The 26,869-nt window shown below is 37.8% G+C and overlaps 2 protein-coding genes across 2 annotated transcripts; one reads left to right on the top strand and one right to left on the bottom strand.

Annotated features, from left to right (window-relative positions):
- Nucleotides 1–14,559: 14,559 nt before the first annotated feature.
- On the top strand, nt 14,560–15,504 carry LOC122914442 (olfactory receptor 1052). The gene has a single exon (XM_044261057.1). It carries the CDS (start codon nt 14,566–14,568, stop codon nt 15,502–15,504), a length of 939 nt encoding a protein of 312 aa, XP_044116992.1. The 5' UTR covers nt 14,560–14,565.
- Nucleotides 15,505–25,582: 10,078 nt separating this feature from the next.
- Nucleotides 25,583–26,524, bottom strand: LOC122914441 (olfactory receptor 8K3-like). The gene has a single exon (XM_044261056.1). It carries the CDS (start codon nt 26,522–26,524, stop codon nt 25,583–25,585), a length of 942 nt encoding a protein of 313 aa, XP_044116991.1.
- Nucleotides 26,525–26,869: the final 345 nt, after the last annotated feature.

The following is a 26,869-nucleotide window of genomic DNA, read 5'->3' as shown; positions in this document are numbered from 1 at the left end:
CTCCAAAACCCACAGTTTGTTTCTCAGAGTCCACAGTCTCTCATGGTTTGTCTCCCCCTCCGATTCCCCCCAACTCACTTCTCTCCATCTCCCAATGTCCTCCGTGTTATTCCTTATGCTCCACAAGTAGGTGAAACCATATGATACTTGACTCTCCTTGACTTATTTCACTCAGAATCATCTTCTCCAGTCCCAACCATGTTGATACAAAAGTTGGGTATCCATCCTTTCTGATGGAGGCATAATACTCCATTGTATATATGGACCATATCTTCTTTATCCATTTGTCCATTGAAGGGCATCTTGGTTCTTTCCACAGTTTGGCAACTATGGCCATTGCTGCTATGAACATTGGGGTACAGATGACCCTTTTCACTACATCTGTATCTTTGGGGTAAATATCCAGTAGTGCAATTGCAGGGTCACAGGGAGGCTCTATTTTTAATTTTTTGAGAAATCTCCACACTGTTTTCCAAAGTGGCTGTACCAACTTGCATTCCTACCAACAGTGTAAGAGGGTTAGGAACCCTACTTCTGAGTATTTATCAAAAAGAATTGCTATCAAGATCTTAAAGAAATAGTAATACTCTGTCCATTCTTCTTTTTTAAAAAGGATAATGGATCAAGAAGATGTGGTATATATACACAATGGAATACTATGCAGCCATCTGATCAATTTTGAATATCATCATGTAAACATTTAAAATACTTCTATTTAGGGCTAACAGTACACAGGATATAAAAAGTATGCAATGGGATGACTTTTTAATCTTTAGACATGGTAACACTAGTAAGGAGTTATTTGGGGTTCAGGACTTTGTTCATAACTCTTAGAAGCTATTCTACTCAGTCAGTTTGTAAAGCCCATTCTGCACAAATAAAACAAGTAGTAAGCAACCCAGCTGGGAAAACAAATGAATTAGTAAAATGTCTACATGCTCATACTTGTGAGTCCTCACATTACAACTATTTGTAGTTTATAAAATACAGTGTAGGAAACATATATCTTAAAATATTCTTTTTCAAATATTTCACTGGATATATTTATATGAAAGAATAGTATTAAATATCATATAAGACATATACTGAAATTATTTGTTATATGAAATTCATATGTATCTTGGCATTCTGTATTTTATCTAGAAATCCTAACTTTAACATTTTTTAGTTAATGAGACCAGTGATGATTTTTTTCAGATAGTTCTTTCTCTTCATTTATAATATCCAAATTCTACTATTGATTCTCACAAATCAAACAGATCGATGATGTCAGTTAATTCATAGGACTTAGTGTCCTAAAAAGACCATTTCTTTCCAGGAAACTACAGTTAACAAAAAATGTAATGAATTTTTGTGGTGTGTTAGAAAGAATCAGCTGTCAGTGACCATAAGAGTGTCCATGGTCAGAAGTCAGCAGTCATGGGAAATTGCCAAAACCCAGATGATAATCAAAATTAATAAGTCCTAGCCACTCACCTTTAATGAACTGGGCTTTCTTCTTCTAAATTACTTTTACTTTTTCTTTGGGTAGGGGCAGTTTATGCTTTTCTTCTCCCTGTGATGCTCCCTGGGGAAATAGCACATAATTCACCCAGATGATGATCCCCAAATCATCTGAGAGATTTTTAAAAAATTGTTGTGTTACCTACCAATTATCCAGGACACCCTACATATTCCCTTGTGAAAAATGGAAGAGACAACTCAAGGAAAGGAACAAACAACATAAATGATCTGGATAGTTCCATGGAGACTTACTTATACATAACAGTGCACTTATGCATACAGAGCCAATGATTAAAGTAACAACAGAAAATACTTTGACATCAGTATTAGCCCAGTAAAACTGGAACAGTTCTAAAAACCATGGATAAATTTGAAAATAACATCATAATCTGACAGGATTTTTTCTTTGAATTTATTATTCAAATACAAATATATCAGTGGCCACTGGGTTAAAATATGTCATTTAACCTCAGTAAAATGGATGCTACTATTTCCATATTCAGAAGACCCCAAGCTCATGTAACTTGCCCAAAGTCACATGACTGACAAGTAGAAGTTTTGAAACAAAGTCTCATCTTTAAATGATTGATACATATGCCTTGTTCTTTCATATGGCAAACCTGTAATAATTACAGTAGTGCAATGAGTTATTATAATGTTTAGTTAGTTTAGTTTTTAGTTTCAGAGGGTTCGGATAAAGAGAAAAGTTGCATGCTTTAATTTGCTTACAAATGATTTTTTTATCATGTTTCTGTAGGCCGTAGAAATCTTATGTTCCCTTAATCGGGAAGAGTGAACATTAAGGAACCAGCAATGTTTTTCAAACAAGGATCACAAAACTAAAATCATCTTTTTAGTTCATTTAGTACCATGTTACTGATTCTTGTTCAGTCTGAATGTAACTTCTTAGTTTTGGAAGCTCTTACTCATTTCAGTCTTAGGGTTTTTAATATACTGAATACCTATATCTCTCCTAAAAGTCCTTTAGGTGAATCTGTTTGAAGATGTAACTCATTTACAAAAGAATTAGAACAATTTTAACTGACAGACTCAGAATAGACATGGTTAATGATCTGATAGGAGAGTTCACTATAGTACGATTGACAAGAAAACTCAGTTATTCTGTGATACATAACACTTCAACAGCCAGAACGAGAACATTACATACCAAACAAGCAAGCCTAATTAGTCAACAAGACTTTGTTCATAATTTAAATCTTCAGGAAATTTGTTAAACCTTAGAAACTTTTACAGCACATGCCTACATAACATTAGGGATGTTAAAGACCTGATAAACTCAAGACATAGAAACTGGTTTTTCTAAGCAGACGGAGGGCAAACAACTATTTGCATTTTCTTATCAAAAAGAGACCAACAATTGAGAATACTTTGTCTTTTTGAACAGAGAGAAAATTAACTTTTTATACCAGTATCTTTTTAAAATTCATTTCAATCTTATTCCATCCTGACCACACCTAACATTAATTTCCAAAGATTTCCTGTCACAAACCTTCTACAACTTTCTTTTGCATTCAGGTTTTTGTCCCAAGTCTTTTCTTTCCAAACGAACATCTCATTTAGGACAAAATTGCCTTCTTTTACCTTCAACAAAATGTATTCCCATTCCTTATCTTTCTTACATATCTCCTACTGTTCCACATACAGAGTTGTTTCCCTTATTTCCATCAGTCTTAGTTATAGTTAGCAGAATTTTGTACTCTTTAGAAACCCTTAATCTCTAGTGAAGACTAAGGGGTAACCAATTGTGAACTGTTACACCAGAATTCTTAAATGGCAAATCTGTAAATCAGTTAAGCACAAAACATGTTTACCAACAGATTTAAATATTCTTAGTTCTTTGCAGGAAATCGAAAGCACAAACTTATGTCCAGTAATCAATGCTTTAGCACTTTATCCCATTTGGAAAAGACCTAGATGTTAAAAGATGTTAGATGTACAACAAATTTAATTTCATTTGTCATCCAACCGAAAGTTTAAGTTTTAGGTTACCAAAGACTTTGAAAGCTACTTTAACAATCACCCATGAAAACTTGGATGAGACAATTAATTACATTTTATTCATCTTTTACTAACAACCCAACAAGAGGTAATACAAGGTTATTTGACCTTCAGTAAACCTTGATAAAATAAAAGTTTCACATTTACCACTGATAACTTAAAAGACACATCCGTCTTAACTAAACCAACAAAGTTAGTTTAAATGAATTATGTTCCATCAGGATCTTCCCTATGGTCAATTTTCACCTGAGACATGTGGGGAAATCTGGAGTGGGTGATGATAGGTCCTGGGGAGCTCTTCTTGTTCCTAGACAGTAAAGGGAGGAGCCATGGTGCCTGACACACTGAGGATGGTCTAAAAGCCAGTAATGCAGGCCACACCCAAGGTGGTGTGGAAACAGGAAAAGGGGGATGGGGAGACTAAAGAGACAAAGTACTGCCAGAGGGGAGAGAAGGGGTTCCTGGTTCAGGAGATCATCAGCTCCAGAGGCGCAGACACCATGTTTTCCCACCCACAAGGGTGGGGGTGGGGTGGATAGACAATCCATATTGAACCAGAGAAGATAGGGAATTTCCCAGAAACAAAGGAGTTTGGGTAGCTGCTTGGGAATATTCCTTAAAGTCCCCATCCTGAAGGATGCCTGGGATTGTGACCTGCGTGGAAGGCTGACACTTAACCAAATGAGCCACTCAGGTGCCTCCCCCACTTTCTCTTAAAGGTAAATGTGAACATTTTTTTCATGTGTCTGGTAGCCATTTGTATGTCTTCATTGGAGAAGTGTCTGTTCATATCTTCTGCCCATTTTTTTTATATGATTGTCTGTTTTGTGTGTGTTGAGTTTGAGGAGTTCTTTATAGATCCTGGATATCAACCTTTTGTCTGTAATGTCATTTGCAAATATATTCCCCATTCCGTGGGTTGCTTCTTTGTTTTGTTGACTATTTCCTTGGCTGTGCAGAAGCTTTTGATCTTGATGAAGTCCCAAAAGTTCATATTCGCTTTTGTTTCCTTTGTCTTTGGAGACATATCTTGAAAGAAGTTGCTGTGGCTGATATCGAAGAAGTTACTGCCTATGTTCTCCTCTAGGATTCTGATGGATTCCTGTCTCACACTGAGGTCTTTTATCCATTTTGAGTTTATCTTTGTGTATGGTGTAAGAGAATGGTCGAGTTTCATTCTTCTACATAGAGCTGTCCAGTTTCCCAGCACCATTTATTGAAGAGACTGTCTTTTTTCCCCTGTATATTTTTTCCTGTTTTGTCAAAGATTATTTGACCATAGAGCTGAGGGTCCATATCTGGGCTCTCTACTCTGTTCCACTGGTCTATGTGTCTGTTTTTATGCCAGTACCATTCTGTCTTGTTGATCACAGCTTTGTAGTAAAGCTTGAAATCAGGTAACATTATGCCCCCAGTTTTATTTTTGTTTTTCAACATTTCCTTAGCGATTCGGGGTCTCTTCTGATTCCATAAAAATTTTAGGATTATTTGCTCCAGCTCTTTGAAAAATACCAGTGGTATTTTGATCAGAATGGCATTAAAAGTATAGATTGCTCTAGGCAATATAGACATTTTAACAATGTTTATTCTTCTGATCCAAGAGCATGGAATGGTCTTCCATCTTTTTGTGTCTTCTTCAATTTCATGAGTGTTCTGTAGTTCCTTGAGTACAGATCCTTTACCTCTTTGGTTAGGTTTATTCCCAGGTATCTTATGGTTCTTGGTGCTATAGTAAATGGAATCGATTCTCTAATTTCCCTTTCTGTATTTTCATTGTTAGTGAATAAGAAAGCCACTGATTTCTGTACATTGACTTTGCTTCAATGAAGACATACAAATGGCTATCAGACACATGAAAAAATGTTCAACATAACTAGCTATCAGGGAGATTCAAATTAAAACCACATTGAGATACCACCTTACACCAGTTAGAATGGCCAAAATTAGCAAGACAGGAAACAACATGTGTTGGAGAGGATGTGGAGAAAGGGGAACCCTCTTCCACTGTTAGTGGGAATGCAAGTTGGTGCATGAATAATAGGAAAAAAAAAAAAAGGTAAATATGAAGCCACTTTGGAAAACAGTGTGGAGATTCCTCAAGAAATTAAAAAAAGAGCTTCCCTATGACCCTGCAATTGCACTGCTGGGTATTTACCCCAAAGATACAGATGTAGTGAAAAGAAGGGCCATCTGTACCCCGATGTTTATAGCAGCAATGGCCACGGTCGCCAAACTGTAGAAAGAACCAAGATGCCCTTCAATGGATGAATGGATAAGGAAGATGTGGTCCATATACACTATGGATTATTATGCCTCCATCAGAAAGGATGAATACCCAACTTGTGTAGCAACATGGATGGGACTGGAAGAGATTATGCTGAGTGAAATAAGTCAAGCAGAGAAAGTCAATTATCATATGGTTTCACTTATTTGTGGAGCATGACAAATAGCATGGAGGAGATGGAGAGGAGAAGGAAATTGAGGGAAATTTGAAAGGGAGGTGAACCATGAGAGACTATGGACTCTGAAAAACAGTCTGAGGGTTTTGAAGGGGCAGGGGGTGGGAGGTTGGGGGAACAAGATGGTGGGTATTAGAGAGGGCATAGATTGCATGGAGCACTGGGTGTGGTGCAAAAACAATGAATACTGTTACACTGAAAAGAAATTAAAAAAATAAATAAAAATTTACAAAAAGAATAATAGGAAAAAAAAAGGTAAATATGAGAGCTCCTGTCATTTTACAACCTGTTTCTCTCTGGATCAAGTTTCCTGTGGCCTGTCAGAGATGCTAAATCAGGTATTTCCCCACACATGCCACTTACAAGAAGCAGGAGCTTGGTTTTTCTGCAGCTTAGCTTTAGGCCCTGGGTGAGAGGACTGTGGTCCCTGTGGGTTCATCCTTGTGCAGAACTCATTCGAGTTGCTGCTCCTGATGCCCCTATGGAGGGCCTTCCTGATATGCTTTGCTTCCTTACAGCCTTTGGGTTCTTTTACTTGGGTTACAAAGGTCATACTTTGGTCCTTCCTATTAGCACAGAATTGGACCCATGGGGCAGACTTTGGGTTGTCTGAAGCCAAGAATCAATATATGAAAATTGGTCAGCGTGTCTGGGAGTCTAGACCATAATTTTGTAAATGACCTGGACAGTGGGTAGGTCTTAGTGATGAGGGAGCACGAAGATGGCTGAGGACAAAGCAAAAGCTTGCACCTTGCACCCCCTCTCCCCTCAGTAATGTATATGACATTCCTTAGTAACCTCTGACTGCCATAAGTGAGAAACAAATAGTTAATTTGCAGAGATCACAATCCTGCAAGACAGTCTCCCTTGGTTTACAAATGTCCTAGAGATCTACAAACAAAGAAGTTACCTTATTAATAGCACAATTTCCAGAGGCAAATAACTCAGTTCCTCAAGCCCTAAATAAAGTTAAATTTCTTCTAAACCCAAATCTCACTAACAAAGCAGAAATGTGAATGGCTTGCCAAAAGACAACATTGATCAAGCTGCAAGGGTTCAGGTATCTGGCACCTTGTAGGCCCTCTTTAGCATATGCTGTTGAAACCTCCCTTCCCCTCACCTTCCCCCAACAGCAAGGTATATAACCTGCCATCTCTCACAACCTGGGGCAGCAACTCTTCCTGCCCATGGGTTCTGTCCCCATGCTTTAATAAACCACCATTTTGCACCAAAGATGTCTTAAGCATTCTTTCTTGGTCATCGGCTCCGGACTTCAGCCCACTGAACCTCACCTAGGTTCTAGAACTTCATCATTAGGGTCCCTCAGCAGGCCAGTTGACCCCAAAGGTGGCCCATTCTAGTTCACATAATGTGCCTAATTTTCCAGATGTTTTGATCCCATAGTCTCCTGAGAATCCCTTCTTAAAATTTTGAGCTTACAGTCTAAGATGGTAGGTTTTGAGGAGCTTCCACCCATGATGAACAGGGGGGCTCTCTTGGCATAAAGACAAACGAAGGGTGAGTGTTCCTCTAAAGGAGAGACCAGTCAGATGCCCACCTGTCTGCCTCTTAGCCATATTGAGCCCCTTCAGGGCTTGCCTTAGACCTTATGAGGTAACCACAGAAGCAGTTTAGGGCCACTTGGACTCCTTAGGCTTCTGGGTACCCTAAGGGTGCACAACCGTGGAGCCACAGAATCAGTCTGCCTGACAAGCCAGGTCAAACTGAGCATTCACATCTAAGTTATTACAATTCCTTCCTCCTAGGAGGCCCTGACCTGTGGAATTCCTTTTAAAAATTCCTTCTTGTCCCCCCCTTACAGGGGCGTTCCTGACCTGAAGGATCTCCCTGCCTGAGAGGCCCTATGTGTAAGACCTCTAAGAGGTCTCTGGGAGGTGATCAGTCTCCCCATTCACCCTCAGGGGTGGGCCTGACTGGATCCTGGGGCCCCGGGCCTTACTGGAATCCAACATCAAGACCAGGTCCTAACCTACCAAGTCTCCTTTGAGTCCAGTGGGGACAGTGATGAGAGAGCAGGAGGCTGGCTGAAGACAAAGCAAAAGCTGGCACCTTGCACCCCCTCTCCACCTGCTCCCCTCGGTAATGTGTGTGACATTCCTCAGGCACCCCTGACCACCGAAAGAAACAAATAGTTAACTTGCAGGGATCACAATCCTGCTAGACAGGAGTCTCCCTTGGCTTACAAATGTCCTAAATCTCACTAATAAATTCGGATTGATAGCAGGATTATGACATCCCACCAAAAAGTCTCCCAACTATCTTAATGTTAATGGCTGGCCTAAAGACAACATTGATCAAGCTGCAAGGGAAAGGCCTCCTGTATCCTGGCACCTTGTAGGCCCTCTTTAGCATATGAAAACTCCATTGAAATCTCCTTTTCCCTCACTTTCCCCCAACCACAGGGTACATAACCTGCCATCCCTCACAACCCGGGGTAGGAGCTCTTCCTGCCCACGGGTCCTGTCCCCGTGCTTTAATAAACCACCATTTTGCACCAAAGATGTCTCAAGAATTCTTTCTTGGTCATCGGCTCCGGACCTCAGCCAACTGAACCTCACCTAGGTTCTAAAACTTCATCAGACAGTGGGGAACAGTGGGGTGGGCCAGCCTGAGGCGACTGGGTGGGAGACTGCCACAAATTAGGTAGGGCGTGCCTTCTCCCTTAGATCCCTCATTCAGCCACTGCCCCACCATTGCCCCAAAACGGTGGCAACAATGTGCCGGCGCGGTTGGGTTTCCCAGTCAAGGAACCAAATGTTACGGAACCTGGATTGGATCCTGGTGGAAGAACCAAGCAGTACTCGGAGACTTGGAGGATCAGAGATTTATTTAATACCAGTGGGCTCAGAGAAAGTTGTTCTCCAAAGGTCTGAGCCCCAGCAGAAGCAGGGAAGGGTATTTATACCCTTCTACTCCCACACACTTGGTACTTTTGGCACAAAGGAAATGGGGTAGTGATGAAGTTCTAGAACCTAGGTGAGGTTCAGTGGGGGGCGGGGGGGGAAGGCCTTGCCCTTATGGCTTGATCAATGTCGTCTTTAGGTCAGGCATTAACATCAAGATAGTTGGGAGATTCTTGGTGGAGTATTATAATCCTGCTGTCATTTAAATTCCCTTCTACCTCAGCCTCCTCCAGTTTATGGTGGGGAGGGAGACATTATGGCTTCAGGAACTGAGAGTTATTTGCCTCTGGAAATTTGTGCTATTGATAAGGTAACCTCCCTGTTTAGGTCTCTAGGACATCTGTAGAGCAAGCGAGATTCCTGTTCTGCAGGATTGCAATCCCTGCAAGTTAACTATTTATTGTTTTATGGCAGTCAGGGGTGCCTGAGGAATGCTACACGTATGGAGGGGAGCGGGTGGAGAGGGGGTGCAAGGCGCCAGCTTTTGCTCTATCCTCAGCCAGCCTCCTGCTCCCTCATCAGTAGGAAAGAAGACCCTGGAAGGGCTTTGAGACAGGGACTGGAATTCCCTTGCTGGTTTGGTCAACCATCTTGGGGTACAGTTTTTCCTTATCAACTCTGCCTGTTTCAAGGACTTGTCAATGGGCTGTTAGATGGAAGAAATTTAATAATTTTTCTCCTGCCTTTATTTCCGGTATCACTTCTCATTATCCCCCATGATCATTATCCACTCTTTTTCAGATCAGATTTCTAAATATTCTGATGTAAGTGCCTTTGGGAAGATACTTATTTTTCAATCTTTCTAAAAGTGAATGTTCCATTATTTTTGATAACCTCTTATCTCTAGTGCACAGCATAATGCCTAGAGTATATCATCCATCAGTAAATATTAGCCTGATGAGTGTAAGAGATTTGGGAAGCAAAGGCAAAAGAAAAAAAAAAAAATTCCTAATTGCCTAAAGTTCATTGACAAGTGCTTGAAACAAATACTGAGTCACCTTCCTCTGGGACCTCAGCTGCAACAAATGTTAATACTTTGCTAAAGGCAAAAGGCATTCTTAGCTTAACATAACCTTCCTCTGGGAGCTCAGATGCCTCATTGTTAATACTTTGCTAAGAGCAAAAGGCAATTTTAGCTTAACATTATCCCAACACCCCAGGGTCCTCTAAATCTACTTTAACGTATAAAAATTCCTTTTGAACCTTCCTTTATCTCTTTCCCGCAAGATGCATGTTCACAATCATCCTCCAAACAAATGACTCACTGATCTCCATCTGAAGGGTCTCATGACTGAGTTTTAACTAAACAGTAATAAATGACCTTTTCCTAACAATAGCTAGTCCCCTCAAGGTCCTAAAAACCTTGTTTCCAAAATACCTGGGATGCTTATGCTATCCTTAACCCACTCAACTTGAAAGTAAATAATGAGCAGCTCCTCATGACCCCAGTGCAGCTCTTTCTGCCCGTGGATCCTGTCCCCATGCTTTAATAAAACCTCCTTTTTGCACCAAGGATGTCTCAAGAATTCTATTTTGGCTGTTGGCTCCAAACCCCAACATCTTCCCTACATCATAAACACTGACTCTGAACAGGATTTCTAGCAAAATTTCTGCCAACTCATTCTGCATGTTAAACTGAGAATAGCGATATGTGTCCCAACCATCAGAATTTGCTTGTTTACTGTGGATGTATGTGTTGCTTTAAAGTCGTAACATTTGTCAGTTTCCTTATCTTGAACATCTGCGTAAAGACAAAGTTTGTAACAAACCTAGAAATATCTATTTATCATTCCAGTAATTTACTTTTCTATTGAACAGCTTATCTTCATTATTGTTCCCATTATATTTTGCTGAATTTCAAACATCTCCCCAAAAAATTAAAAAAAAAAATTTTGCTTGATATTTTCTTAAGTTCTTTCTAGCATGTGAGTTAATTATACCCATTAGGGCAGTATATGAATCATGGGAAAATGTAAAGTCCTTTGAGAAATAATGTTTCCTAAGCTTTCATTAGTTACCCTATAATGTGGGAGTGGTCCTTGAGTTTCTCAGAGGCCCTACTAAAGTGTATATATATAAACATATAGCTGTCCCCTATCCAAATATATCCAAATTTGTCCTCTTAGAGGAAAAAACTGAATATGCTAAAACTGTATTTATTAGTTTATTATTCTGCTTTTTGTGCATTAATAGATAAGATTTGCCTTCAATTATTGTACCTGGGGTTATCTTCAGATATATACTATCAATATAATTACTCTGTATATTATATTATCATTAATTTAAATTGTTTTTGACTAAAGAGTGAAAAGCCAGAGAAAAAGATATGAAGTTTCTAAAGCTGAAAGTTTAAAGTAGTTTTTGGTAAGTTCAACTTCTTTCATAATTTTTTAATTTGGAATTTCCTCATAGGAAGTAGATCAGTTAGAAAATTTGTTTTAAATCTGACAGAATCATAAGGGTGTTAAAATGTTAGAGGTCAGGGCGCCTGGTTGGCTCAGTCAGTTAAGCAACTGCCTTCAGCTCCAGTCATGATCCTAGAGTCCCAGGATCAAATTCCACATCAGGCTCTCTGCTCAGCGGGGAGTCTGCTTCTCCCTCTGACCCTCTCCCCTCTGGTGCGCTCTCTCTCTCTTTCTCTTTCTCAAATAAATAAAACCTTTTAAAAAAATGTTAGAGGTCATTTCATCTAACTCCTCACTCTATCATCCAATTCTATTTCAACATCACCTTAAATTTTGCAGAGGATGGACATCCCCCCCCAAAATGATAGAATTGAATTTGTAAATTCCTTTCAGAAATGTCATTTTTTAAAGTTATGTTTACAATGAAAACTGTCAACAATAGATAATCTTACCTTCAGAAGTGTTTTTCAATAGGTGTTCTGAAAAGGTGAGTCAGATAGTTACATGAGAACTCTAACCAATACGACTTTCTGCAGTGATGGGAATGTCTATGATTTGTGCTGTTCAGGATAATGGTTACTGGTCATATATGGGTATTGAGCACTTGAATGGGGACTAGTTCACAGAATTGAAATTTGATTCAGTTTCTATTTAAATATTTACATGACTGGCTACTGTACAGGATAGGTCAGATGTGATGGACAAATACTATATTTAGTTTTGAAAAGTCTGGGATTAACATTATTTGTTGAAAGTACTCATGCACTTTGGTGAATGTTTTGGTATTTTCTAAGATGCATATAAGAAATTGTAAAAATTTATGGGTTAGTAATTTGTCAAAGAAAATGTTAAACCATCCATATGCATTTACATTTAATAACCATTTTAAATAAAATGAATGAGAGATCTAAAATGGAGAAAGGTAAATTGGCTGATTAAAGTACTTTTTTCATGATTTATATTCATTCATACCTTCCCCTAGAAAAAACTCACATAGCAATTACCTATCAGTATATTGCTTATCTACCTACTTACGTATCTTCTACTACCTATCATCTATCTATCCATTATCTATCTCTCTCATCTATCTTTCTATTATTTATCTATCTTACTATCTGATAGCTATAATTTGAGCTCTTACACACTCAAAACAACATTTAGAATTTTGCTTGCAATATCTCCTAATTTTTTCAATAATCATGTGCTGTAGGTATAATTATATGCTGTCTGAGAGAAAATAAGTGAATTTGCCAAAGTCAGTAAGTCAGTAAGTGATAACAACATATTTGAATTATTGAGTTAATGTTAATCATTTCTCTTTAGAAATAGATGTTAATCATTTCTCTTTTGTGGCAACTAAAATATATTATTTAAAATAAGTCAATAGAATATAAATAAACCAATTTTTTAAAAATTTCTTTAAATTGACATATAATGTATTATTTGTTTCAGGGGTACATGTCTGTGAATCATCAATCTTACACAATTCACAGCACTCACCAAAGCACATACCCTCTCCAAGGTCCCCAGTGTCCATTATCCAGCCATCCTATTCCTTTCACCCCTCTCCCTTCAGCAACCTTCAGTTTATTTCATGAGATTAAGAATATCTTATAGTTTGTCTCCCTTCCCTGTCTCATCTTGTTTCATTTTTTTCTGCTTCTCCCCACAACCACCCCCCCCGCTTCTCAAGTTCCTCATTTCAGAGAGATCTTATGACAATTGTCTTTCTCTGATTGACTTATTTCACTTAGCATAATACCCTCTAGTTCCATCCAACAACATCCATTTGTTGCAAATGGCAAGATTTCATTTCTTTTGATGGCAGCATAGTACTCCATTGTATATATATACCACCTCTTCTTTATCCATTCATCTGTTGATGGACATCTAGGTTCTTTCCATAGTTTGGCTATTGTGGACATTTAAATAAACCAAACTTTATCATTGTTTTTATTTCATTTTTAAAAATACATGCTTAAATGTAAAATATGGGAGAGAGAGTTCTATTCTATTATGGATATATCAGTTCTTACAGAAATAGAATACAAGTTGAATAAAAAGTATAAGAAACCAAACTAATGATAATTGGATTTAGAAAACCAAAAGGGCCATATATACTTATCATATAAAGGATATGAGAAAAGTGTTCCAGTGCAATAGATGACTGTGGCTACATACATTTTAAATTTTAACTTTTCTATATATATATTGTGTGTGAGAGCTTTTATAAACATGGACTTATATTTATATATACATGTATATAACAAATAATCAATTATATTAAATAGCATATACATTATCTGTATAAGCATTTATATAGTGACAAGCTAATAGCAAACATAAATATAAAATTTATTTATTCAGGGGTTTGGGTGACTTCTGGAATCTTCTAACTATTCCATTTAGGCAAGATATAGTTTTCAGTGCTCTGGGTCTCAGAGAAGGTGATGCCACTGAGAGTGTCCTTCCATGCTGCTCATCTGGAGGCATCAGAAGAGGCCAGAGATCCATGTACTTTAAGAAGTATCATGACATCATCTTGAAGGGCAACCCCTGCTGTATAAGCTTTGTCAATTCTCTGGTTACATCATAGTGCTTTTGTGGATTAACTACATAGTTGACAGTACAGATGATTTTAGATCTTCTTGTAATTTACTTCTCTTATATTTAAAAACAAAGAGTTGAAAATAAGGCTTGAATTTAATTTTTCAATTTCCTTTCACTTACCCTTAGTGTCCCTCATGCTGGTATCACCTTCCTATAGAACTTTAGAGTCAGCCTGAAATTTTTTAAAGCATAAATGCTTTTGTATGTATTTCCTTGTGGGATAGAATCATAAGCAACACTGAAAAAAAATTAAGAATCTAATCAAGCTCCTACTTTATAAATGAGGAGACCTTTGGGTCCTGGGTGGCTCATTGGTGAAGCATCTGCCTTGAGCTCAGGTCATGATCTCAGGGTCCTGGGATTTTCTGGATTGGATTCCCTGCTCAGTGGAGGTCTGCTTCTTCCTCTCTCACCCACTGCCCTTCACCCTGTTCATGCTCTCTCTCTCTCTCACACACAAATAAATAAATAAAATCTTTAACAATAAATAAACAAATGAAGAGACAGATTCTGCAAAATAATAATTTATTCAAGGACACAACTCTACATATATTTCTATTTGTCTTTAAGAAATACCGGATTGTCCTGTCCCTTCTAATCCCCTTATTTTTTTTCATTCCAGAGTTCAAGATAAGGAATTACCAAATGGCAGAAAAGAATTTCACAGCTGTTACTGAATTCAATCTTTTGGGACTGACAGACCGTGCTGACCTGAAAATTATATTTTTTGTGTTGTTCTTGGTGATTTATGCCATTACCTTGGTGGGGAATCTGGGCATGATCTTCATAATCCAAATCACTCCCAAGCTCCACACACCCATGTACTTTTTCCTCAGCTGCCTCTCATTTGTAGATGCCTGCTATTCATCTGTTATCGCACCAAAAATGCTGATCAGCTTCTGGGTTGTGAGGGAAACCATCTCATTCTCTGCCTGCATAGTGCAACATTTGTGTTTTGGGGTGTTTATCACCGCAGAAGGCTTCTTGTTGTCAGTGATGGCCTATGACCGTTATGTGGCCATTGTCAACCCTTTGCTTTACAATGTAGTCATGTCTAAGAGGAAGTGTGTAGGGATGGTCATTGGGTCATTCATAGGTGGAATGATTAACTCATTGACACACACAATAAGCTTGGGCAGACTGTCTTTTTGTGGGTCCAATGTTGTCAGCCACTTCTTCTGTGACGTTCCCCCACTCCTAAAGCTGTCATGTTCTGATACTTCCATGAACGAATTGTTGCTCTTAACCTTCTCTGGAGTCATTGCCATGGCCACCTTCTTGATTGTGATCATTTCCTACATGTTCATTGTTTTTGCTATCCTGAAGATCCGATCAGCAGCAGGCAGACAGAAAGTTTTCTCCACCTGTGCCTCCCACCTGACTGCTGTGACCATATTCTATGGTACCTTAAGCTTTAGTTACATACAGTCAAGTTCCCAGTATTCCGTAGAACAGGAGAAGGTGGTTTCTGTGTTCTATACACTAGTGATTCCCATGTTAAACCCACTTATTTACAGTCTGAGAAACAAAGAGGTAAAGGGTGCCGTGGGAAGGGCCATAGAAATAAAACATTTCTCCTGTTAATTTCAAATCCCTGCTAACCTACAACAGTCTAGCAGTCAGTTCTTACCTAAGTGATTTTCATGAATGTGAAAGTTTTTAAGGATTGTACAGAACTTTTTATCCTATACACTTACTTGTAATACAAGCAGACAACCAGAAAAGGCAAGCTATTTTATTCATATAGTGGCATCATAAAAACAATAGTTTGTCATATAAGTCTTCTGATATTCTAGGGTGTGAATCTCTAAATCAATGCAAAATACTGTATTTCATATTTTGTGTGTGATTTAGAAAAAATAATTGTATAATAACATTTGCAAGTAAGGACATAAAAAGAGTATTTATTAAGAAATAATTTTTTCTCAAAAGCCCAAGACTATAGATATAATCATATAGCTGATATTTGCCTTCATTAACTTGTATTTTATTTTAAAGAGTGCTTGTGATATTGCAATTGGTAATAAGAAGTGTATATTTGGGGCACCTGGGTGGCTCAGGGGGTTAAAGCCTCTGCCTGTGGCTCAGGTCATGATCTCAGGGTCCTGGGATCAAGCCCTGCATCCAGCTCTCTGCTCAGCAGGGAGCCTGCTCCCTCTTCTCTCTCTGCTTACTTGTGATTTCTGTCTGTCAAATAAATAAATCAAATCTTTGAAAAAAAAAAAAAAGAAAAGAAATGTATATTTCTTCACCCAATCTCTGGCACAGAGCTCAAAAAACCCTTGGAATCTGGAAAGGGTAAGAGCAAAAAAGATGTCTTTTATTATGTTAATGAGGTAACTTGGAAAGTACCACAGGATGGGGGCTGTTGCTAGGGGAACAGAACATGAATAGGTGGGTGAAAGTTTCAGTTCTACACCCTGATTTCTGGGGATGAGAGAGGGGTTGGAGTTTAAATCAGTTATCAATGGTCAGTGATTTAATTAATCTTGCTATGTAATAAAGCCTCCATAAATTCCCAGAAAGAACAGGTTTAGAAAGCTTCCACGTTGGTGAACCAGAACACTTCCAAAAGCCACTGTCCCAGGTCCCAAACTCCATGAGGACAGAAGCTCTGTTCTTTGGGACCTTCCTCTGTGTATCTCTTCATTTGGCTGTTGGTTTGTATCCTTTGGCATTCTTTGTAATACACCAGTAATCTAGTGACTAAACTGTTTATCTGAGTTCTGAGGGCTGCCTTAGCAAAGTATCAAGCCCATGAATGGGATCACTGGAACCTCTACTTTGGACTCAGTTTGTCAAAAACACCAGTAACAACCTAGTCTTGGGTTGAACTGTATGACTTCTTGGTGGTGGGAATTTCTTGCCACTAACATCAGCAGAATTACGCTGACAAGGAAGCTTCTCAAAGGCTGCAAAGAGCTGCCTGAGCAAAGTTAGAAACTCTAAGTCTGACCACCAGTATGTAATGTTCTGGCTGAAAATTACATAAAAAATGTAATTTGTTGTGGAGAAAATGTGAATTTTTCACATTTTTACATAAAAAATGTAATTTTTATGTAAAAAATGTGAAAAAAGAGATGGGAAAACTACACACACACACACACACACACACATACTGAAATTTGGGTCAGAGTCATTCCATTTCAGTGTTTCAAAAAGCTTGTTATTTGGTCCATGTTTCTTGGTTTTCTAGGTTTACTTCTGAAGAGAGAGGGTGGTTGTCCTCTCCGTACTTTCAAGATTGTTACGGGAGCCTAAAGATTTCCATTTCAGATGTTTCATTTCTAGTTCTATGTGTAGGATCACTAAAAGAGCAACTATCTAGTAAAATCCAAAACCTGCCCTCTTTTTAAGCATCCTCTTCCTCTTTATTCAAGATTTAAAAGCAAAAAAATGATAAAAACACATGCTGGAAACTTATCATTTACAAAAATTCCATTGAATACACTTAAAAATCAGACTATGCAAGCTAACACGCTAAGCTTACTGGCTTAGTTCTGCAAGTACGCAGTGATTTGATAGCTTTCCTTCATTTAATAATGTCAGCTTTTACTATTAACAAACAAAAATAAATCTGAGGAAAACATATTTGCATTAAATTGCATGAAGTAAAATTTTTCTGTATTTTTGAATTCTAATACCGTTAAGGTCAGGAGTTGCCATCTGCGTTCCTCGAAGCCCATGAATCAGTTGAAGTAATATTCAGGTGATTTATTTTTTTGTTAATTTGTAAATGATAGGTCAGCCATATTAAACTGCTTAATAAAAATCTCTATAAACAGGAAAAAAACTGACACCCGGGGGCTCAGTCAGTCAGGATTCTGCATTCTGTTCAGGTCATGACCCTGGGATCAAGCCAGCAGGGAGTGTCCTCCTCCTCCTCCTTCCTGCTCGGGCTTTCTCTCACTATCTCTGTCTCTCTCAACTAAATAAATACAATACTAAAAAAATAATAAATAGGAAAAAACAGTTTCGTATATTCCTGTAATAAAATTGTACAAATTTACAATTGTAAAATGATTGTATTTACAGATAGACTTTGGAGTGTATATGATATGGATATGAATTGTTTTAAAATATTTATAACAATTAATCAGGAGAAATAAGAAGCTAGTGCCATAAAATTATTTCCAACAATGTAACAGTTGTCATAATTCTATTATTAACAATGCATATTGTCAGTGTATATACAGAAGATATGCATAATTCATTTTACTGTATTTCACTTGATTGCACTTCACAGATTCTGCTCTTTTTTTTTTTTTTTACAAATCAAAGGTTTGTGGCAATCCTGCATCAAGCAAGTGTATTGGCACCATTTTTCTTTCATTATTATTACATTTGAACTACTGCAATCTCATAATAAAACTTGAATGGATGTGAGGCAGATAGAACAGGGAAATGCTGGGGAACTATAGGAGGAGGAAGGGCTGAGAACAAGGTGTCAGGTCAGCATTTCCCTGTTTTACCTACTTCATTCTAGAAAGTCAGGATTTCCCTGCTCTCCCGGTCTCATTCCAGAACTCCCCCAGTCTCAGTATCAGATGGAGTTGTCTCCTCTAGATGAACAGAGAAAGTGGTTCTCTTGAGATGGACACTTCTCTTGGTAAAGATGCTGTGAAGATTGTTGAAAAGACAACAACGGATTTAAAATAGTACGTAAACGAAGTTGATAAAGCAGTGCAGGATTTAAGAGGACTGATGTAAATTTTAAAGTAGTTCTAAATGGGAAAAATGCTATCAAAAAGAATTTCATGCTGCAGAGAAATTCATTTGTGAAAGGAAGAGTCCATCAATGCAAACAATTTCATTGTCTTATTTTAAGAGACTCTCTCAGCCCCCCAACCTTGAGAAACCACTGTCCCATCTGTCAGCAGCCAACAACATGGAGGTGCTACCGTCCACCAGCAAAAGGATTATGACTTTTGGAAGCTAAGAGCTCTATCAGATGATGGTTAGCATTTTTATCAATAAAGAATTTTTTATTTTTATTTTTTTTAAAGATTTTATTTATTTATTTGACAGAGATAGAGAGAGAGAGTGTATAAGCAGAGGGAACACAAGATGGAGAGGGAGAAACAGGCTCTCTCCTGAGCAGGGAGTCCAATGTGGGGCTCCATCCCAGGACTCTGGTATCATGACCTGAGCTGAAGATAGTCACTTATCTGACTGAACCACACAAGTGCCCCAATAACATACCTTTTAAAATTAAGTTATGTACATGGTTTTTTAGACATAATGTCATCACATACTTAACAGAGTACGGTATAGTGTGAACACAACTTTTATAGGCACTGGGAAATTCCTGAATTTATTTCAAGTACTTTAGTGTGATACTGGCTTTATTGTGGTAGTGGAACTTAATCTGCAATATTTCCAAGGTATGCCTGTTGAGTATATTGAGTATTGTCCTGATTCATGTAACTATCCTAAAGCTGCCGACCACAATGATTAGGCAAATAAAAGGAACAAGGTACAAGTCAGAAATGTCTACCAACCCCATAAAAAGAAACTTCACGAAGCAACTTTATATAGATTGTCATTGAAAGAGCTGCTGGAAACCAGAGGTGTCAACAGAAACCAAGTGGGGAATATGGACATATATTTTCATCTGGCAGCCATAAGACAGTTCCCTCCTTCCCCTGCTAGAGCATTGTCAGAGAAAGTCAATTAAACAGGAATTATAATAAAAAATCCAGTGTCTTATATAAAAATGCTCAAGTTTCAGATGTTAGAGACACCAGACACAAAGGTACAAATATTGTGTAAGTACACTTATATGACATGCCTGGATGGTTGAAGTCATAGGGGCAAGAAAGAAATTGTTGTTCTTGAGGCTGGGGTTTGGAAGTATTGACAGGAAGTGAAGGCTAACTACTAATAAGCACAAATCCTCTTTCTGGGATAATGAAATGTCAAACTGATCATGCTGTTGGTTGTACAACTCTGTGAATACAGCATAATCACTGGATTATTTAATAGGTACTAAATTCTTTTTTTTAAGATTTTATTTAGTTTCTTGAGAGAGAGAGAGAGAGAACACATGAGCCTGGGTTTGGGGAAGCAGAGGGAGAAGCAGACTCCCTGAAGAGCAGGAGCCCAGGACACTGGGATCATGACCTGAGCCAAAGGCAGCTGCTTAATCAACTGAGCCACCCAGGCACCCCAATAGGTATTAAATTCTTTATGGCTGGGGCGCCTGGGTGGCTCAGTGGGTGAAACCTCTGCCTTCGGCTTAGGTCATGATCTCAAGGTCCTGGGATCGAGTCCTGCATTGGGCTCTCTGCTCAGCAGGGAGCCTGCTTTCCCCCTCCCCTCTCTCCGCCTACATCTCTCCCTACTTGTGATCTCTGTCTGTCAAATAAAAAAAAAAATCTTAAAAAAATTTATGGCTAGACAAAATATGTCAAATTTTCTGACTTTGTAAAAAATAAAGCCTTGAAAGATATCTTTTTATTGTTCTATTTCTAAATCACTTTTTTAAAAAAATAAGTCTAAAAAATGTGGTAGAATGAAAAAAAATAAAATAAAAATAAGTCTATAATTTTTATGGAATCAATGTGCACTGTCATGGCTGAGGAAGAATTCTATGAAGGGGTAGGTTTTTAAAATGCCAACATTTTCTATATAAGGATAAAAACTGTATTTTTCCTTTGTCTACTCTATGGTTGACCGAATTCCATTATTCTGAGTTATAAACCAGTATATTGAGCTATGAATTATATTAATAATCAGATTTCTCTGACCATATATTTTGCTATTATTTCATGCATCCCATCATTAAGTTTGTTGGAATTTAAAGAATATCATGCAAAATACTTTAATCCTTATGATCAAGGAGATAATAAAGGTAAGATTGACTATAAATAAAATAAGAACTTCTGTTCAGATATGACACAGGAAAGAATGGGAAGGCATGCCCACACTGTTCCAGAATGTGTCACTCACACATACTACAAATTTGAACAGAGTTTCTCCTGTGACATGACTTCTGAGGCTTCTCTACCTCCCTGCATTCCTATCCAGCTCTCTAGTGGTTCCTCTTTCTCCAGGGAATTCTGAGATATACATGGTGCCCGTTGTCATTTCCGATATCCTTCTTCTTTCCCAATGGCGCTCTTCTCCAATTAAGAAATCATGTGCAGATGTAGTTAAACACCTGGGAGTATTATGATTATTGTGGCTCATAAAATATTTAATGAATCAGATATCATTCCTTATTCTAAATAAAATAACATTTAACTTTCATACTCAAGCTTCTCAACTAGTAATCTCTCTCTCATATTTTCAGGAGCTCTTTCAATGACAACCTGTATAGGCTGAATAATAAAGTTTTGTTTTTTTTTTTTTTCATTAGAGTGATAGAACTATAGCTTATTCTTTGTATCTGTATAATCACTGTGGTAGGCAGGCTTTGAATGCTTACATGAATCAGGGCAATCGTCAATATATTGTACTTCTTTGGGGAGGTATTTTTCACATCTTAGTCTATATGAAGAGTATGCTCTAAAATAACATATTGGCCAACCTTCCCAACTGCATGTGATGGTCTGCCTGTCTCCACTGTATCATTTAGGAATGTTTTCCCCATACATGTAATGGATCACTCCACAAATACTGGCTGAAGATAGAGAGTTTCATTTAAAAGTAAGTGATGGGGGGCGCCTAGGTGACTCAGTTGTTAACTGTCTGTCTTCAGCTTCTTCAGTCCTGGGATCAAGCCCTGCATTGGACTCCTTGCTTTGCGGGAGGCCTGCTTCTCCTCCCACTGCCCCCTCTTGTGTTTCCTCGCTCACTGTGTCTCTCTCTGTCAAATAAATAAATAAAATCTTTAAAAAAATAAAAGTAAGTGATGGACTGTTGAGATTCATGGCTTTCACTAGCTCCAAGGCACAACAGTATCAGAGTCAATATATTCTTTTGTCCTAAGTTGATTTCCCAAAGGGCTGAAGCTCAGATAAAATTTCTGCAAAGCCTAAGGAACAAAAGATTGTAGAGAACAAATATTTCCCTACAGGCTTCTCTTTCATTTGGGAAGGAATATCTATCTCTTATACTGTCCCTAGCAGAATTCCCATGACAAATCGTCAATAGTAGACTTTTGGAGTTTTTTGGAATTCTACTTCTTCTCCTCCTTACCCTTCATTTCTCAAAGGCAGCCAAATATCTTAGAACAGAAATCATTTCCTAAAATAAAAACCTTGTTTGTTTCTTTTCAGGATGTTTCTGACAACTTAATGCCAATTCTTGTCCTTCTTCTGATTTATTACAGATTTACTCAGGCTTTGTCCTGCATTCACTTTCCTACGGCTATTTGAGCAAAATTGCTCATATAAAATGCCTGATTAGTTAATTACTGAGTTAATTTATTTATTTTTCACTAACTAATTTTATGTTTTTTTGAATTCTTTTTTTTTCTTAAAGATCTGACATATTTATTTGACAGAGAGAGTGAAAGAGCACAGAAGTGGGGAAGGCAGAGGGGGAAGGAGACTCCTCGCTGAGCAGGGAGCCCAACACGGACCTTGGTCCCAGGACCCAGGGATCATGACCTGAGTCAAAGGCAGAGCCTTTACTGACTGACCCAACCAGGCACTCCTTGAATTCTTTTTCTATGCAGATAGGGCTTTCACTATTTTATTAATTTCTCTGCTGTTCCTCCTCTCCTAATCTGACATCTGGCAAAGTGACAGGTTACTCTCTGTCATCTTTGGGATGACATTAGTGAAGCATAAAAATAATAATTCTTAAAGGCATGAAGTATCCAGTATGAACCAGACCCCCTGGCTTTGAACCTAACACCTCATGCATTGATGTGTACTCTGACAATTAACTTCTCTGAAGTAATATTTCGTAATATAAAAAATAAAAATTTTAATATACTCTATCTCAGACATCTGTTTTGAGGAGAATTAATCCATACTTGAAGGATGCCTGTTTTATAGTACCCAAAAATGGGATATTATTACCCAGTAGTTTTTATGACAATTACACAGATTCTTTAAAGTAGATCAACAGTTTGCTAGTATTTATCATCCCATGACACTGTTCATGAAATATTTTTTTCTATTTTGAGATTATTTTTTAGAGAAGTTCTAGCTTCACTGCAAACTTAAGAAGAAGAACAGAGATTTCCCATATATTCCCTGACCCAACAAATGCCTAGTCTCCCATCCCATTACCCACATCCCCCACTAGAGTGGTACTTTTATTACAATTGATGAACCTACATTTTTACATCATTTTCACTGGAACTCCATCATTTACATCAGGGTTTCCTTTGGTGTTTCACTTTTTCTTTTTCTTTTGTAATTTATTTTATTTTTTCAGTGTTCCAAGATTCATTGTTTATGCACCATACCCACTGCTCCATGCAAGGAGTTTGGCTTTTCTATTGCTTTGAACAAATATATAATGACTTGTCTCTACCATTATCGTTTCATACAAAGTATTTTTGTTGCCCTAAAATTTTTCTTTGCTCCTCTATTCATCCCTTCCTCTGCTCTAACTCCTGTCATTGATCTTTGTACTGTCTCCATAGTTTTGCATTTTTCAGAGTGTTGTATAGTTGGAAGTTGGAATCATACATCTGTTCACTTAAGGTTGCACCATATCTTTTCATGACTTGGTAGTACCTTTTTACTGCTGAATACTATTCCATTGTCTGCATGTGTCCTAGTTGGCTTACCCATGCACCTACTGAAGGGCATCTGGGTTGCTTTGCATCAGCCCTTTCAAAATTTTATTTCAATGAGTTCTTTTTATCAAATGGCCATTGGTTAAACAGATGATCTTATTGCATAATGGTGAGCAAACCAAATATTACACACAAATAACTTCAGTAAAATCCCAGAACTATTAAGAAGAATAAAGAAATGAGTGAATGGGAAATCAAAAAATAAAAATAAGTGCATGGGAAAATGTGGAGTGATGTGGAGCAACTATGCACAAAAGGCAAGATCAGTATGTCTCTGCCATCTCTCAGTCCTCATTCACCTTAGATATGTGGCATAGTGGGAGGATGGGGTGGCTGGAGGATGGGCAATGGGGAAGGTGTGTGCTCTGGTGAGTGCTGTGAACTGTGTAAGACTGATGAGTCACAGACCTGTACCCCTGAAACAAACAATACATTATACGTTAATTAAAAAATAAAAATTTTTTAAAAAGAGAGAAATGTGATATAGTGCAAATGACAGAATTATTTCCCTCAGATTCCCCTCAAGTAGGACAATCAATAAATGTAGTTAGATGATGACAACCAATTAAAATATAGTATGCAATCAATATTGATAGATATTGAGAAAGATCAATCTAAGGAAAGAGAGGCAATACAATTAATGCACTGTAGAACAGCCCTCTTCTGCAAGGATACAAAAACAAGAGAGGCATGCCTTTTAAGTACGGATAATTACTCTTTTTTAAAAAGATAAGGAAATGTTACAATATTCTAAACCAAACAACCAGTTATTAAGAAAGAACAGGAGCTCCATGGTTAAGTGTTGAAGACTTGGTTTTGGCTCAGGTCATGATCTTATGGGCTATGAAATAGAGCCCCACATCTGGGTCCACACTCAGCTGGCAATCTGATTGAAGATTCTCTCTCTGTGCCTCCCCAACCAAATAAATAAACAAATATGAAAGATAGAAAGAACGAAAGAGAGAGAAGAAAGGAAAAAGAGAAAGAAAGAAAGATGGATCACTGAGGAAAAGTGCAAACTGAGAAGCCCTCAAAATATTATCTTAATTTGAATATCCTCTAATATCAACAACATGGACTTTTTGAGACAAACCAAGTGCCAATCAGATTTCTGGATTACAAAGTATGTTCAGCTAGTAGACTCATACACTGATGAGGAAAAAATGGGAACCCAATGCTTGTAATAAGGATGTTTGAATAAATTAATAAGAGTACTTCAAATCATTAGGTATCACAGAAACAACCAGTATTGACTGTAATTCTAAAACATACCTGGGAAGAGTATGAAAACTAAAATAGAAGGAAAGGGCTTACACACGCAAACAGACACATACACACACGCGCACATGCATACACACATACATAGGGACTTCAATTTTATTCTAATAGGTGAAAAAAACAGAATCCTTGACAACTTTGTGTGTGTGTGTGTGTGTGTGTGTGTGTGTGTACATCATCTATCATATTCTACAGTACTATAGTATCTACTTGATTTTTTAAATTAATTTATTTATTTTCAGAAAAACTATTCATTATTTTTTTTTTCACCTCACCCAGTGCTCCATGCAATCCGTGCCCTCTATAATACCCACCACCTGGTACCTCAACCTCCCACCCTCCTGCCACTTCAAACCCCCCAGATTGTTTTTCAGAGTCCATAGTCTCTCATGGTTCACCTTCCCTTCCAATTAACCCCAACTTCCTTCTATTTGATTAATGTATATACTTCACCTTTCTCTCTGAAGGAAGGCAATATTTTTTTAGGAAGGCAAATTTTTTACTGTTTTGTTCAAAAATTAATTTACAGCAGTTTGAAGTGTGTAGCATATGTAAAACAAGAAATAAGGATTATAAATAGATAATATATGTTGAACTCATTTGTATTTATTTTCTTTGGAGGCACATAGAACAAAATTTTAAGTCCATAACCTAGTTTATAGGAATCATATTAGACAGTGAATTTTAGGAAAAAATACTAGTTATTTTTTTCCACATCCTTTGTCTTGCATATTTCACATCCTTGTTCCTCAGGCTATAGATCAAGGGATTCAGCATGGGGATAACAAGGGTATAAAATACAGATGCCACTTTATCAGTGTCAGAGGAATGACTGGACTCGGGTTGCACATACATAAATATCAAAGTCCCATAGAACACTGTGGCCACTGTCAGGTGGGACCCACAGGTGGAAAAAGCCTTGTGCCTACCCTCAGCTGAGTTCATCCTGATGATGGCTACCAGGATCAGCAGGTAAGACACAAGAACTATCAGAAGGGATGAAATCAAATCAAAACCAGCTAAGACCAGAATAATTATTTCAGTGTCCTGTGTATTTGAGCAAAGCAAAGATAACAAGGGGACACAATCACAGTAAAAATGACTGATGACATTGTAACCACAAAAGGATAAACTAAAAATATTTATGGTGACTATGAGAGATACAAATGTGCTGTAGAGGTAGGGGACGGCCACCAGCACGTAACACACCCTTTGGGACATGATGACAGGGTAGAGTAGAGGGTTACAGATGGCCACGTAGCGGTCATAGGACATTGCTGTTAGAATAAAAAGTTCACTAACAATGAACACAAGAAAGAAAGCTAGTTGTACAGCACAAAAATAATAGGAAATTGTATTTTGATCCACAACAAAATTTACTAACATTTTGGGACCCACGGTTGTTGAATAGCCAAGATCAGTGAAAGCCAGGTGTCTGAGGAAGAAGTACATGGGTGTTTGGAGCCTGGAGTCCACCTTGGTGAGGATGATCATGCCCAGGTTGCCCACCACTGAGATCAAATAGATGATGAGGAACAGCCCAAATAATGGAGCCTGCAGCTCGGGTTTGTCTGTGATCCCCATGAGAATGAACTCATTGAGCACCGTAAGATTTTGAGTTTCCATGCAGGCTTATAAGGAAACCTATTCTGGATAGAGACATCAGCATGGTCAATAGATTTCATGCATTATCACCTGAGTGATTTTTAGCATGCAAAACTAGTACAAATAAAATGCATTCAAACTTTCCAATTTCAGATATTTGAAAATAAACCCTTCTTGAAAGAACACTAATATACATAAACACAGATAGTGGTTGCCAACTGAAATGATTTTACTAACCAGATAACATTTTATCAGAAGACATTTAAGTTGTCACAACCAGAAGGTGGGGTTCTACTGGCTAATGACAATTAAAGGTCAGTTATATTTCTGTTATATAATAAAATACAATGTATTATAGTATATTTC

This window comes from Neovison vison, chromosome 7 (assembly GCF_020171115.1).
Source record: "Neovison vison isolate M4711 chromosome 7, ASM_NN_V1, whole genome shotgun sequence".
Taxonomy (NCBI): Eukaryota; Metazoa; Chordata; class Mammalia; order Carnivora; family Mustelidae; genus Neogale; species Neogale vison.
Note: the sequence above shows the minus strand (reverse complement) of the source record. Positions and strands in the feature narration are given on the sequence as shown.